General features: G+C 48.2%; 4 protein-coding genes across 4 annotated transcripts; 1 reads left to right on the top strand and 3 right to left on the bottom strand.

Annotated features, from left to right (window-relative positions):
* Window positions 1-1,182: 1,182 nt before the first annotated feature.
* Window positions 1,183-2,533, top strand: ANOM_011573 (spherulation-specific family 4 protein; the record flags this gene model as incomplete). Its single annotated transcript, XM_015556829.1, has 3 exons — window positions 1,183-1,766; window positions 1,815-2,172; window positions 2,228-2,533. The coding sequence occupies 3 exons, from the start codon at window positions 1,183-1,185 to the stop codon at window positions 2,531-2,533; spliced, it is 1,248 nt and encodes a 415-aa protein (XP_015401398.1).
* Window positions 2,534-5,899: 3,366 nt separating this feature from the next.
* ANOM_011574 (uncharacterized protein) lies at window positions 5,900-7,995 on the bottom strand (the record flags this gene model as incomplete). Its single annotated transcript, XM_015556830.1, has 2 exons — window positions 5,900-7,813; window positions 7,885-7,995. 2 exons carry the CDS (start codon window positions 7,993-7,995, stop codon window positions 5,900-5,902), a joined length of 2,025 nt encoding a protein of 674 aa, XP_015401400.1.
* Window positions 7,996-9,053: 1,058 nt separating this feature from the next.
* ANOM_011575 (pH signal transduction protein PalH) lies at window positions 9,054-11,676 on the bottom strand (the record flags this gene model as incomplete). The annotated part of the gene is made up of 2 exons (XM_015556831.1): window positions 11,386-11,676; window positions 9,054-11,269 (listed from the first exon to the last, which is right to left on the bottom strand). Exons 1-2 carry the CDS (start codon window positions 11,456-11,458, stop codon window positions 9,054-9,056), a joined length of 2,289 nt encoding a protein of 762 aa, XP_015401399.1. The 5' UTR covers window positions 11,459-11,676.
* A 704-nt stretch (window positions 11,677-12,380) lies between these two features.
* ANOM_011576 (DUF614 domain protein) lies at window positions 12,381-13,459 on the bottom strand (the record flags this gene model as incomplete). The annotated part of the gene is made up of 2 exons (XM_015556832.1): window positions 12,381-12,593; window positions 12,875-13,459. The coding sequence occupies 2 exons, from the start codon at window positions 13,457-13,459 to the stop codon at window positions 12,381-12,383; spliced, it is 798 nt and encodes a 265-aa protein (XP_015401401.1).
* Window positions 13,460-14,576: the final 1,117 nt, after the last annotated feature.

A 14,576-nucleotide genomic window follows, 5' to 3' on the forward strand; every position in this document is an offset into this window, starting at 1 on the left:
CGGGGCGGGGGGTTTCTCAAATATATACCAGGGATATTTAAAAGGCGCCCGAAGAAACCGAAATCGAGAACTTGACAAGACAGACACTTACGGCGTAGCACCCCGTTTCAGCCTACTACTCCCTAATTTCGAGAGGCAGCCTATAGTAATACACTCTCATCCAACTACACTGCACAAGTGCCTTAGCGCTTACTATGAAGGCCCAAGAACTCCTGGCCTGGGTGGTTCCATGATCCATCACAACCTCGAAATCCCTGCCGTGGCCAATCTTATTCTAAAAGCTTCCGAAACCTCTGGTGGACGTTCCAGCGCAGGGTATGTCGATCGCTTGGGAAAACGCTCTTCCAATTCCTACGGTCCTCACCGGCAGACAAACGTCGCTCATGGGATGCAACACTCAAAATCCGGGTTTCACTACCTATCGTCAAGCCCGCTGAGTCCCAAATTAATAGCCTCCGTTGTTGGTGGCGATGGGGGGACTGGAGCAGCTGGACACATCTTTCAAAAACCCTAGTCTTGGGAACAGTGGACTCAGTTATCGCCTGCATGGCTCAAGAACCATTGAGGATCTAGAGCTAGATCTAGACACTAAATGGAAGCCCGGCATATCCGCCCGGTATTAGGGGGAACTACCGTGATTCGCTACCTAGTATGAGCCGGACCTGACTAAATAAGCGAATCACCCTAAACCTTTCCTAATTCAGACAGTTTGTGATCACGTCAACTTCCAAGTAATATTCATACGAAATCTTAGGACCGATACTCTATACACTATGGTTTGGTTAACTAGATAGAAAAAATTCTAAAGGAAAAGACACTTTTCTAATTTCAAAGGAGAAAACAATAATAATACAATTCCAAGAAATAATATTCCACATATCTCGATCTTGAATTTAATTTAATACTAAGTTGCCTGGATCTGGTACAATATAAAAAAGTGGGACTCAGGATCACAAACTGTATCATCTTGTCTGGATCAGGAAAGGTCAGATCGACTCGCTTAAACTAGTCAGATCCGACTGAATCGACTTCTCTTTTGTATGCTGATGATTTCTTTCTTGACCTTCATTCCAACAACTTCTGGCAAGTGTTGGTTTCTTCGATAGACAACCAGTCGTTCCTTCATTCCTTCATTCCTTTTTTTCTAGCTCTAGTCATTCCTTGAATCTTTCAGTTCTCAATATGCTCTTCAACAATCCCTCAACTGCCCTTGTGGGTGCATTGGGTTGCATATCGCTTTTGTCCCAGCATGTGCATGCTACGCATATTCCGTATCGTCACCGACATAGCCAACGTATCCAACATAGCCCTGGAGGCTCCCATGATTCTGCTCTGTCAGTTGGTGCCTGTGCAGCCGCCACGACATCTGTAACGACGACGGTGACTGTGACTGTAAATGTCGATGCTACTTCAACAGTGCAGAACATCGTCGCTCCCACGGTTATCATCACTTCCGATGCTCCTGCAGCTACTTCCAGCTCCAGCTCCACCTTGACCCCTGTCATCGAGGTTTCCTCGCCTGAGTCTGAGTCTGATTCTGAGTCTGAGTTTGCATCTGCATCTACATCTACATCTGTTTCTGCCTCTGTTCCTACCGTTACCTCTATCGTCGAGGTTTCCTCTGCGTCTGCGACTGCATCTGCATCTACCTCTGTGTCTACCTCTGCCTCTGCCTCTTCGTCAGGTAGCAGCACTTCAAAGGCAAAGGTCATGATCCCATACTATCTGTATCCGTCAGCCGGCGCATGGACACCCTTGGAAGAACTGTAAGTCGATCTCCCACAAAGCCAATATCAGGGAAACTAACCGAACAGGATCCTTGCCAATCCCGATGTCCAGTTCACCATCATCATCAATCCCGATAATGGACCCGGCTCAAACACTGCCTCTGACACGAACTTCCTTTCGGCAGTTCCCAGACTGGCCTCCTACAGCAATGCACTCGTCCTCGGCTATGTGAGCACTCAGAAGGGAACTCGAGACATCTCGGAAGTCGAACAGGACATCCAGACCTACGCCTCCTGGCCATCTGCCAGCGGAAAGTCCTCCTTCGCCGTGCATGGCATCTTCCTCGACGAAGCCGCCACGGATTACAGCGCCGAGACCGTTACCTACTACACGAACCTGGCTTCGACCATCAGACAAAGCACCGGACTGGGCCCTAACAACTACGTACGCTGAACCCCTTGCAATAATAGCATATTCATTCACTGACCGGTATATATAGATTGTCACAAACCCCGGCGCAGTGCCCGATGCATCCTACCTGGACATCCCCGATTCTACGGTCATCTTCGAGTCTGCATACAGCGAGTTCCAGTCCGCTTACTCCGCCAACGAATTCGAGAAGGTCAAGGGACTCGATCTGAGCCGTTTCGCTACCATGGTTTACGGCATCCCGTCCGATACCGACCTTTCGACCTTGATTACGCAGCTGCGCAGTATCTCCAGCCACACCTACATGAGCAACCTCGACACGTACATGGCTTATGATTCTTTGTGGAGTACGGTGGTGTCTTTGTTGTCTGCTTAAATCAGTCTGGGTGATGAAAGAAGACGATTGGTATTCTCCGGTCGTTTTCCAAGTCTTCGTCCCCGGTCTGCGACACACCGTCATCCAATGTTGAGTTAACGTACCTTACGATTATAGTCTTTAACGAAATCAAATTTGTCTTCATGGAACAAATCATTCCGTGGGGTTTCGATTTTGAAGTTCTGCTACTGAAATAAATAAAAAGTAAAACGGAATACACGTAAAGCTTCCTTCCAAAAAGAAGTATAAAAAAGTAAATAAAATAATAACAAGCGCAGGCCAAGAACATTCCCCTAAAATATGTCTCCCGGTATAAAAAGCCATACAGGCGTAATATTTCATTCAGAAGCACTTCTTCTTACTATCTTTCCCGGAGGCGAAAATGAGCAGCCGAGTATATCTATACCTAGCCGGTGATCAGCCACACTATAAAGCTTCCAATGAATCACTCCAAACGTGGGTGAAGAAGAACACAGGCCATGCCAATTCAGCCTCTGGAAATATCAATATCAACAAAGATGCCCTTATACCGGCAGCCGAGTTCAGTTTTACACTAACGCGGCCATCATTATCCCTCTTTCCACGCTTTCCACCTATGAAAGTCTACCTTGTCACACTCTGTCAATATAAAACCAAAGCTTCTTTGCTTCTTCTTCTGATACCTCCTCAGATTCTTTCCGAATATAAAGTTGAAACAGTTCACTGTGTCTCGCCTGCACTTTGTTAAAGTCAAGATGGGGCGGTACCCAGCCGTCATCATGTGAATGCAATAACTCCTGCGTGTATGCTTTAAGCTTGTGCCAATCCTTATACCGAGAAAGCTCAAGCCTGTGTCCTGATACGTCTTCCCCTGTAATCTGGTACGGACAAGGTCCGGAGAGACCTATTTGGCGCCAATTCTCGGAGATCTGGACTAGAGAATCACGGAGTGGGATTATCCCGTGCTTCCATGTGTTTTGAGTCAAGGAGAGTGATTGTCGTGCGACTGAGTCGACTTGAGTTAAAGCCAAGTATGACTCAAGGTGATTCTTAGCAAGTGTTGCTTCGTAGCATTTTGATAGCAAAGCTCGATCTCTCTCCGTTATCGCATAAGCTTTCTCGTCCGAGTCCATTTCGTCAAAGTTTGGTGGTAGGTCCGGCTTGACAATCCCAATTTCGTAATTTTCAGGAGGGCTAATAAAGGATGGCCATTGGACTTGCATGAACGCAGGCATGATTGACACAAATTGCCAATCTATTATGCCAACGATTCTCGTAGGGTCCCTTGTTGCAAACAAATATATTGCCCAAACGAAGGTCCCCATGCCACAGGGTTGGTCTGGAGAAGCGCTGAATGCTACTATAGCTCACTAGCTTCGGTATGATCTTCATAGCAGTTTCCCAAGATGTAGATATGTTCGACGCGACCACCGAAATGGGGTCCACGAGGAACGAGAGTCGAGTGTTGCGCATGCGTAAGGCCTCGATTAGCCAGCGCAAGACACAGGTCAGAAAGACTCGCCCCCTATGCGGATGCCAATGTTAGCCCGAGGCCAGCGATACAGAAGGCTCAGATATGACAAACATGGGCCAGCATAATCTTGGTTGCCAAACTGTGGAAACCACGACGCATTATAGGCAGGGCCAATACAATAATCATCACTTATGGGGATGATTTGACTTCTGAGTTTAGCTGAATGACGGAAATACAGATTTCCATAACCAGGAAACTCTTATCGAAGCCAACTGACTCTCCAGCCGAACCAGATTTTGAATCAGCTTGAACTGTTGCAGCTGGTTCATCTCACCCCATATACATCAACCAACTGTCTACCGTTTACCTTCTCCATCACAATGTACTCCGACCCGACGGGATTCGAAGAATCAGAGTTCCATGCAAGGACTTTGGAAACCGGAACAGAGGTATGAGACCTTACTATCGAAACCCATCTGAATTAGCAGTGGAAACTCGAAAGAAACCACAAGAAGACCCCTACCATATTCCAAGGAAGCCGCTTCAGATGCAGTGCTATACTCCGCAGGCACAACGCTAGGACATGGTATCTTCGTAATAACCGCGTTTCCATTTTCAGCTGTCATCAACAATGCTTTGTTGAAGCCACCCTCCAATTTATCAATTTTGGATATAGGTGAAGACACAGAGGGCAGAGACGAAACTACGGTGCAGAGAGCGTCGAGATTAAATTTGGCATATCGCTTTGACAGTTCGTGCTTCTTATTGACCAGAAATCGTCCGTTCGTGTATTCGAAAAGTTGCTCGTACTGGATAGGCTCTCCTAAGGGCGGATAGCATTAGACAAAGGAGTTACTGTGATATTAGGAGCATACCACGACTAGTCAAAGAGATATTCCTGGATATGGATTTTGGGGTTAGCGTGGCTTTTTTTTAAAAAAAAAATTCCGCGTCGTATTCTGTACATGGCTGTTATTCAGCGCGAGGCATCGAGAATTGGATGAAGATTGCATGGTTGCTTTTCTCCGTTTTAGGCCATGGCATGCCACTCACTGGACCTGGCCGAAACCCGAACCCGCCAGTGTTGAGTTTTGAAACTAAAATCGTATCTGAATGTGGAAAATCTATATAGATTAGATGAAATATAATATCTCAAAATAGATTTGAATTTTATTACTATTAAAGATGGAAATGAAAGTGGTCTTTTGGCCCCAATTTTACAGTTGTATTTCCCAAAAATTCACATTGACCACCTGTTCTACCAGAACAGCCTGAGACCGCGAAATCACTAGTATAGGAACTTTATATTGTCCTGAAATTGGAGTGGAATCTAATTAAATTTGCATCGTCACTCTCACGCTAGGAATTATATTTAGAAATATAGCTGTATAGCCTCAATATCTGTTAGTTTCAGAATGGATTTCACACATCCATAGATTTAATCGTAATAGTGGAGTTATGTTCTCAAGTGTACAATAAATGTACGCAACAGGGATATCTTAAAAAGGTGAAAAATTGAAATCGAGAACCTGGACAGACAGTAGCAGGAAACCCGGGCAAGAGATAGCCGTGTACCCAACACCGACTATGCTCCGCAGACCAGAATATGTAGCGTTGTATATAGCCTTGACTTATGCACAAGAACAACCTGCAAAATTTGTGCAATCGGACCCCGTATGAACAATATGATACCAGTACTCACCCCATCCCATATAAAAACCGGGGGCGAACGAAAACAACTAACGCCCCTCCCATCCTGGAACCCCAAAGCATATATGTGCAGTTCGAAATGGTTGTCTGTGACGATACAGACAGTGATCATAATTCTTGCGTGTCCAGGCCCCATATCTCGTAGCGTTTTACTATGTCCCAGTCCACTCGTCGCACCCGACGTCTCCATACACGGTTGTTATTCATGATCGGTGTTGGCAGACAAGGTTGAGTTCCGATATATCTATGGGGGTTTCACGCGACATTCCCTTCTTGGGTGGTGCTCCTAGGTTCAGGTCATGTTCCCGCCTTCGTTTGCCTAGCAACGACGGAGCCTGGCTTGTCCTCGGTGCTGGCCCGGTGGGCGGGGTTTGGGAAGCCGGGGCTGGAGTCAAGATACAAGAGGCGGCTGTTCCGTCGTCCCTCTGTGACAATCCATTCTGGTAAGGCTCTCGACATCCATTGACCTCCTCGCCCACTAGATCTGCTGGTGACTGTGATTGCGATTCAACAGTACGCTCAGGGGGAGGGACAGCGGGAATTGTATAGTAGTCCAAAAGCTCGAATGCTTTCCAGCCGAAACCGAAAAACCTCAGCTGACTGAATACCTGTGGATCCGCTAGCGATTCAGAGAACTTTTCAATTAGGATGTCGTCGTCGGCTTCCACGATATCTGCAAGAGATAGCGCGGATGTAAATACCTCTTCCGCTGAACGTGATGATAAGAGCCCCAAGCTCGCTTTCGGTGGCCGTGGAGTCTGCGGCGACGACGACGTAGCACCGGTCGGAACTAGAAGGCGTACAGCAACCAGGTTACGGAGGAATGGGAGTAATAGCCCTAGCGTCTCCATGCTGGAGAATTCTGTTGCAAAAGCAAGCTGCTCAAGTTGCGGGCTAGAGTGAACAATACGGGCAATCGTATTTGATGAGAGCGGCCAGTAGGAAGGGAGCAAGAGATGCCGTAGAGTTGCAGCGTGGTTTATAATTATATTATTGAGGTAGGCATCACGGATGCTGGCCTGCAATCCGGGAGAACAGGAAGGTGTATTTTCGGGAGTATAGGCTGGAGCACTGCCTGGATTGTTGTGATTATGGTCCACAAAGGGTGGCGTGGGGGCCGGGTACTCCAAGTGTCTAGGTGATCTCATGTCGTTTGGATTGGGTGTTGCATTGACGAAATACAGTCTTTCTAGTCCAGTGAAATTTCCTAGAAAGTCCGCATGCCTCCTATTGAAACGATCCTGTCTAATGCCCTTGATCCTGACGACATGAGGAGGGGCAATCGGCCAGGTGCTGTCAACAAACGTATTCATGAAGTTGTAGTCGTCTGATTTGGTATCCGTAAGGATGGTGACATCTTCGACCAAGGTCTGATCGAACGCAAGATTGAACTCTTCGGTATGAAGAGCGTACAAGTTCTGAAGCCCTATCTTCTTGACTCGAAGAGGCTGCTTTGCTGATATGCATTTGCGGAAGTAGTCATGGACCATAACGCTAGGCTCTTGCTCTTCTCTCATTCGAGGTGACCAGTGCATATTGAGTTCTTGCAACTTCTTACACTTCCAAAGGAGAGTTGAAATGTCGTCTGGGTAGCAAAGAGGGTCAATATCGGTGATTTTCAAGCGCCGTAGATGAGGCATTGCGGGTATGACAATCGTCGGTCGAGGGTGACGGCTCGAGGGAAATCGTATAGTCAGCGATGTCAGCTTAGGTTGTTGCGCCAGTCCGAGGTAGACAGTTTCCAGCATCTTGGTATTGAGCTCCCAGCTGAAGCTTTCCAACTCCTTCATCTTGTCGATGGCCGCCCGAACCACAATATTCAGCATCATGGAGGAATCTGTCACCCGACCAATGCGCGCATGCTCTTCCAGCTCTGACTCCCGCCAGTTTCCTCGGAGCGTCAGCGACCGAACTAGCGATGCGTACGGACGGGTGATAATGGCGTTAAGACCCATTGAGAAGGGGCTTGCGCTTCCCATCCCTTCTGGCTGATCCCCACGGTATCGGATCCTATCGTAGGACGTCAGGGTAATGCTCTTGTACAGCTGCGGGAGCGTCATGTAGTTGAGGACTCGACATGTTCGACACAGGCGAGCAAGGTCGCCGGGATCTTCCAACTGTAGGAATTAGGAGCTCTAAGTTAGCTTGATCGCTTGCGTATTTCGCAGATGGATCAAGTTAAACATACGTGGGAGATAATGAGCGCGATCAGATTCAACGGTAGAACCATCAACGACGCTCCGCGCGGCCGATCTGTTGTAACGCTGGCGTCAAACATATTCCGATTGACAGCCGCCATAGTGCGACGCCCAGAGGCGATGATGTCGCTGCATCGACTAGCGAGTGATTTGGATTAGGAGGGCGAGTGCACTGCGTTGTACAGCGTAAGGCATCGATCGATGACGGCAATGGGCGGAGGCGGAGAAATGTGAGTGGAGAGCCTTATTTTTTCTCTTGGGGTTTCCTCCTGAAGCTAACCCGCGCCGATCAGCACAAAGACCAGATTCCACGAAGAGACCCCGATTACCTCCCGAAAATTGCTTCCCCTCGATCGCAGGATCCCTGTTATTCTTGGCCAAATATCTTTAGATTGGTTTGGAGAGCTTCAGGGATTCGATCCGTTTTCCTCAAGGACCTCCCGATATCTATTTCTATCTGTATGTTGGAAGGAAGTTTAGGCACAGTCTCCACGTCACCTGGCAGCCAGTGACTAGTGACAACTTACTACCTAGTGGCCCGCCTCAATAACTTATACGAGAATCTGTGTAGCTTAAAAGCGATACGACGCGGCTTGAGCAAATCAAGAAGTCAATCTGATATTTAAACTTAGTGATAAAGTACTAAACCCCTCGCCAAGCTAGATTTAGTCTTGCAAGTATTTCGACCCGACTCTACGGAGAGGCTGTGTCAATCCAATCAAATGAATTCATATTAGTATGTACAGCTTATATAATGGTAGTAACTACAGTGAATTATCTTGATACGTAAATCCCATGGGTATCTTTTGTGCACCAAAACCCCCTTTCGCCACTGCATTAGAACCTTGCTCAAACCTTCGGAACGCAGTGTGTGGACCATAGACCCTTCCCACTTCCCGCATATGACCCCCAAGCCAGTGATCCCTGTGCCAGTCCCGATAAAGTGAAAAAGAAGAATACAAGAAAGAAGAAGATCAAGAAAAGTAAGCATCCCGGTAGATACATCCAGCGATACTCCCGCTAAATCAAGCATATATCAAAGGTTAATGTAAAGACAAAGAAATTCGACGATTAAGGTCATCATGCATCGTCTAACTGGGACCGACAAATACGCGGTTCGCCAAAGAAGTGTGTTCCTAGGAACATGAGCCTCGGATTCTCACTGAGGTCTAGAATTTTCAAGGGTGGCCTGACTGTCAGTCAGTGAATTGGTCGGCTGATGATGTTGTGGTGGTTGTAGCTGCTCGGGCGCAGATTGATCTAGTTCTTGAGTTTGGCGATGCCTTTCAGCAACGGAATGTCTTTCGGGGTCGACATATGTATCATAACGAGCGTTATCGGTCGACTGAGGATGAGATTGAGCTTCATCAGGTCCCACGAGCGCTGCCGCTTCGGGGTCATAACGTAACTCATAATTGCCATAGCCAAATTCTCCTTCGTTAGGCGTTGCCCAAGGTGCGGCTGTGCGAGCCTGTGGTTGTATCACCCTTACTGGCAAGTCAGCGCGACTTGGCCGGGGCTGCTGACCCGGGGATGGTTCAAGAAGACTGGACTCCGTGAACCACTCAGGCGACCACGTGTGCTGGCCTCGACGCCTTGCGGGGATAACCGTTACCGGCAACGGGGTATCAGAACCTTGTCGTCCAGAGCCGGGCCTGGGTTTGCGGTTGAGCGCGAATAAACGATTGACCACGGGTCGCGACGAATCCTGCTCGCTGGTCTCCCTGTGGTACAACTCATCTCCATCTCTACTAGGGTCATCCTGCTCCTCTGCTTGTGCTGAAGCAACTTCCCTAGGTAGAGACGCACGCCTGCGCCTGAAGGGGTTGAGTATAGTACGCCATCGGTCGTCCACGTTGATGATCTGGGGCGACTCTTCCCTGGTATGCTCCGCTGAGCTGTGCTCACGAGCCGAATTTGATCGATGCTCCTCCACAGCGGTATCCAATTCCTTGGTGGCCACATCGCCATAGTCGTCGGGTTCATTTTCTTCCTCCATATGCGGCATGGCGACTGGCGGTGTAGGGCTAGAGACAGGATGATAATGTACATTGTACACAGTACTGGCAGCGCTCGTAGTGTCCGCCCGGCTGACAGGTGTGGCAGCAGCGGGTGGCGGAGTAGGCCGGGCTGTTCCCCGGTGGCGGGGGTCATTGGGAATGGCAGAGTTTTGTGCGTCAGCACGAGTTTGCCGGTTACGGCCCCCAGGATGACCGACTCGAGTGCGCAATGGGCGCTGAGCCAGCCCCATCATTCCTCCCCATCCCGAAGATGTGCCTGTGCCTCCTCCTCTATCGTTTCTAGTGTTCTGGCGAGGCCAGTCGACCTCTTCAGAAGGAGTCACTTCAAGCATTTCATCACCATCGAAAATTTCCCTGCCGAGAATACCATCTTTCCTTTCATCTCGTTCTAAAGCTTCAATGCGTTCTACCCATTCCCAAACCACAACACTAGCCGCCGCTGATCCAACCCACCTGATGTATGTACCCCAGCCAGCGACTTCAGGTTTTGCGATGTCCAAAACGAAAAACACAACTGGTATTAGAACCGCACATAAGGATAAAAGGGCCACTAGGCAGATGTTCCTCATCTTTGGGTGAAAGAACGCGAACCGATGTTTGGATAGCGAGTAGAAAATGACCCATGCCGCATAAAGCAAATTAAGTGCAAGCTCGAAAAGATAACTGAGCGCGGGTATTGCATCTTCATATAATCGAGGTCGTGTAGTGTTGCTCTGAACCAGGAATTTATCTAAAATACTGAAAATCGTGTCCAACACAATCAAGGCGAAACCAGCCCATTTAATCATAACCTTCTCTTTATGTCGAGGGAAGAGTCGAATCAGGGTTTGAACCTGGGCAAGCCAGAGAAAAGTGCTCGATATAACTCTGATAACGCGGATTTCCATGCCGTCGATGACCTGCGAGGCAAGCGCATCGGCATCAGAGTAGCCGTGTATATACTGGTCCTCGGCCACCTTGAATGAATCAGCAGTCGCAATTGTCAACGATATAGCAACAAGTAGCGCAGCCACTTTCTGCAGCCATGGCCGGCCGCCAACTCCCACCACCGAGGAATTACCGCTATAGGAGCCACTGATCATGCCATGGCGACCTAGGAAGTTGGCCCCACCACCAGGACCACCAACATAAAACGTGCGTGGTGTTATAAGAAGAATAATAACGAGAAGGTAGCTAACTACAGTTGCGCAGCCGATAGCATATAATTGCGGAGTCACCGAAGCGTAAAAGGGGTCACGGGTATCGAGCATTGGTGATGGACCTCTGGATGCGGTCGCTGTACTCGTGCAGACTGGCTCGAAAACTGCATTTTCTGATAGAGCTATCGAGTAGGAGAGATTGAGATAAATGTAACCTAGAAAAGGTCACAGGCAGTCATGTTAGCCCGATTTCGAGACCCGACAGCGCAGGCAACCAAATTCTTGCCCGGAAGTGACATCGCGTAGAATCACATCTTCATTTGCAGCATACCTTCACTGGGGAGCACGAATGGAGTACATCCGGGGTGGTAAGTCTTCGTAGAGACGTCGTCGGCTGTGCCCATATCTGGCGAGGGGCTAGACGAACGTCATCCCCCATGGTCGAACGATCAATCTGAGCAGATAGACCACGCGGTTGTAGTCACTCATATATGCCACAGAACCATCCGAGTTATCCTCACCATTCCCAGCCGAGGAAGCGTTCAAAATAGCTCTCAAACCTCCATTGGTCCCGCGTGTTCAACCGAGAAGTTGGTGACTAGATGCCGAAGATCGGAACGGAAAGTGACAGAAAAGGCGCGACGGCGAGGACCAAAAGAGTCGAGTACACCGATACAATCAAAGCCGTATATGCAGATAAATCGAACGAAGCGATAAAAATTGTTGAAGCAGTAACTGGCTGGGATAGATGCAAGCGAGGGTCGGAGTCGGATAGTGGTACATTTTCTATGCGATTAACTCCGTACCGCTGAGCGCCATAAGGATCCGCCACTACGGTCCAGATTTCAGTCGTTGGCGTCACCGCCTAACAAAGGCGTAGATGATCAGCCGATCACGTTCTGCCCGCATTTCAAGAACTGAGTTTCTTTGAAACTTTCAATCTTTCCTAAGAGTTCAATCTACATTGCGTCTTCCATTCTCTATATACAGGCTGTCTGAGAGTTGTATATACACAAAAATGCCAGACTCTCGAATTTTAAGGGCCCAGCGTCACACCGAAGCGAACTAACCGCTGTATGCAAGTGAATTGTTATGAATCATTGACGTCAAATCCGGCTTGAAGTTTTGTATAAAACAAAAAATTAATTTTAGTAAAGTGTGCTGGGTATATAGCGAAGATGGTGAATGTTCATAAATGCAAATAGGCGATGTGTCTCGACGGAGACCGCCGTTTATACCCGAGTCAGAGCGTTAACATCTCGTCCACGCCTCACGATAATTGCGATATCAAAGATTATCTCACTTATCTTGACAAAGGACCGTATGTCATCTGCGGGGGAGCCAAATACGGCGATACAAGGATTGCTCCTGTAGCCCTGGCTGCATTCGCACGCTCTTCCTCACGTGTCTTGATTTCTTTTTCATCCTGTATGAGAGTGCAGCATGTACAACAGGTCGCTCTAACACAATCTGATGCAATGTCTCCTCGGATACCATACGCTTTGCGGATTCGTCTATGTTGGATTGTCGCCATGAGCCCTATAGAAACTGTCAACACCCAGTGCCGAGACCACGGGATAGTAATGCTCACATTGACAGCCACATAAGAGAGCCATCGCTGTACATGACCCATTACATGTTTCATGACCTAACAAGTTTGTCGGGTCTTCTTTCCTTGATATCTGTGAAAGACGATACTGCGTCTTCCCATATAATACACAAGGGAACACGATGCCAAGGCAACAGGTCCAAACGTTTGAACAATCGCACATGCCATGACTCCATGTTCCACCTATTATCTGTTGATTAGGGTGCGATACCTGGCCTGGCCGATGGTAGGCTGCAACTTCGTCTGCCAATGGCGTGTAGGATGTCCCTGAGGCCTTCGGTGGTCCAGGAAAGTAGGGTACTTGTGGAGACTGCAGGGGATTCGTGTCCGGTACAATAGCCATAGTTTGTAACCGGGTTACTTGCGCTGGGGTTTCTGGATAGGTCTTGGCCGGAAGTGGTCCTGGGGAGTTTGGAGGCGGCACCGCATACGAGTAGTCCGGCACAACTGCATCGTGTTGCTGGACCGGCTGAGGCACCACGTCGGCAAAGGGGGCAGAGATGGCAGGGTGCTCTTCAGAATTCGGCCCTCCTGGGTGACCAGGAGACATCATTTCTTGCCGCACATACTGCGCCTTCTCATTCAATGGTGGTAGGCGTTTTGGTTGTCCTTGCTCTGCTGCAGCCTGTGCGGGTAGAGGATCAGACTTGGATCCTGCTATTGATTGCGACGGCAGTGGTTCTTGCTGCTGTTGACCATTTCGTAATCCAGAAGCATGCATTTCAAGTGGCGTCTCAATGAAGGAATATCGCTGACTGTCTCCAACGGAGGTATCCAAGCGTAGCTGCCTGTGCATCTTGGCAAGATGTGTTCGGTTATGGGAACTGTTGTGAAGTCCGAGAACCTCAGTATACAAAATCGGGTCACTCCGTGCAAGTCAAATTTGCAAAAGGGCTTTGCAAAAAGTTTCTCTGATGATAGAGATTGCTGCGGCTAATCAGGGTCCCTTCGCACTCATTGAAGCAGTCCTTTGAAAAGATCTACATCTACGTATGGGTGAAACATGTGCAAGTCCTGGATCCTTATCGGATTGGACGACATCCAAATTAGGGAGGTTGGGTTAATTGAAAATAAGAAGACGTTCAAAGGAAAAGTTAGGAAAAGTGACAATAATCAAGGAGGCAGGCAGTAATTAAGTGTAACCTTTCGGTCTTGCTGCGGTGGAGAGAAAGCGCTCGCCATTGTGGTGCTGCGGGGAGACAAGCATCCGAATCGCCAGAAGCTCGAATAGAGCATGAGAGGGGCAGGCGTTGCGCCCGACCCCTGCTCGGATGTGCTTTCGTGCTGCATTCTCTCACGCCAGTAGGGATTATTGTTGGTCTGGCGGTAGTTCGGAACCTACCGTTGGACTGTCACTGCTTCTCGTCACATCGCCGGCCCCGGCGTATCACGCTTTATGTTCCAATGATATTAAAGGAAAAGCATAACTACTGCCTGGTACGCGCAATAGGACAGTTCCTTAGTGCCAACAGGCGTCTACGAAATTTCTTACCCAAGAAGAAAGAAACAGAAGGCAAAAAGTAAAGTAAAAAGAAGAATGGGTCAGCTGAAAGAAAATAAGAGATAATAGCATGAGTCTGCAATACACATGTGTTTTTTACCTTCAATTCAAAAGGAGCCTCTAATAGAAAATCATGATCATTGAACTTAAGCTTGATTATTTAGCAGAAAGCTATAACTAGTAACTACCAATCATCGAACGCAAAGCAAAGCTACACTGGACTGGAAGGCTCACAAACAAACTTGGACTAGTATCGTTCTTTGGAATAGATATACCGGGCAGCTTCCCCGCTACGCACCGTAATAATAGCAAATGGCTTTATCCAAAACAGCATAGCCAAAACATTCGAATTGAAGGCTAGCTTGGCTCATACTCAGTAATATACTTTATCAGATTGTAGTTGTCCAAAAAA

Source organism: Aspergillus nomiae, assembly GCF_001204775.2.
Source record: "Aspergillus nomiae NRRL 13137 chromosome Unknown contig00598, whole genome shotgun sequence".
NCBI lineage: Eukaryota > Fungi > Ascomycota > Eurotiomycetes > Eurotiales > Aspergillaceae > Aspergillus > Aspergillus nomiae.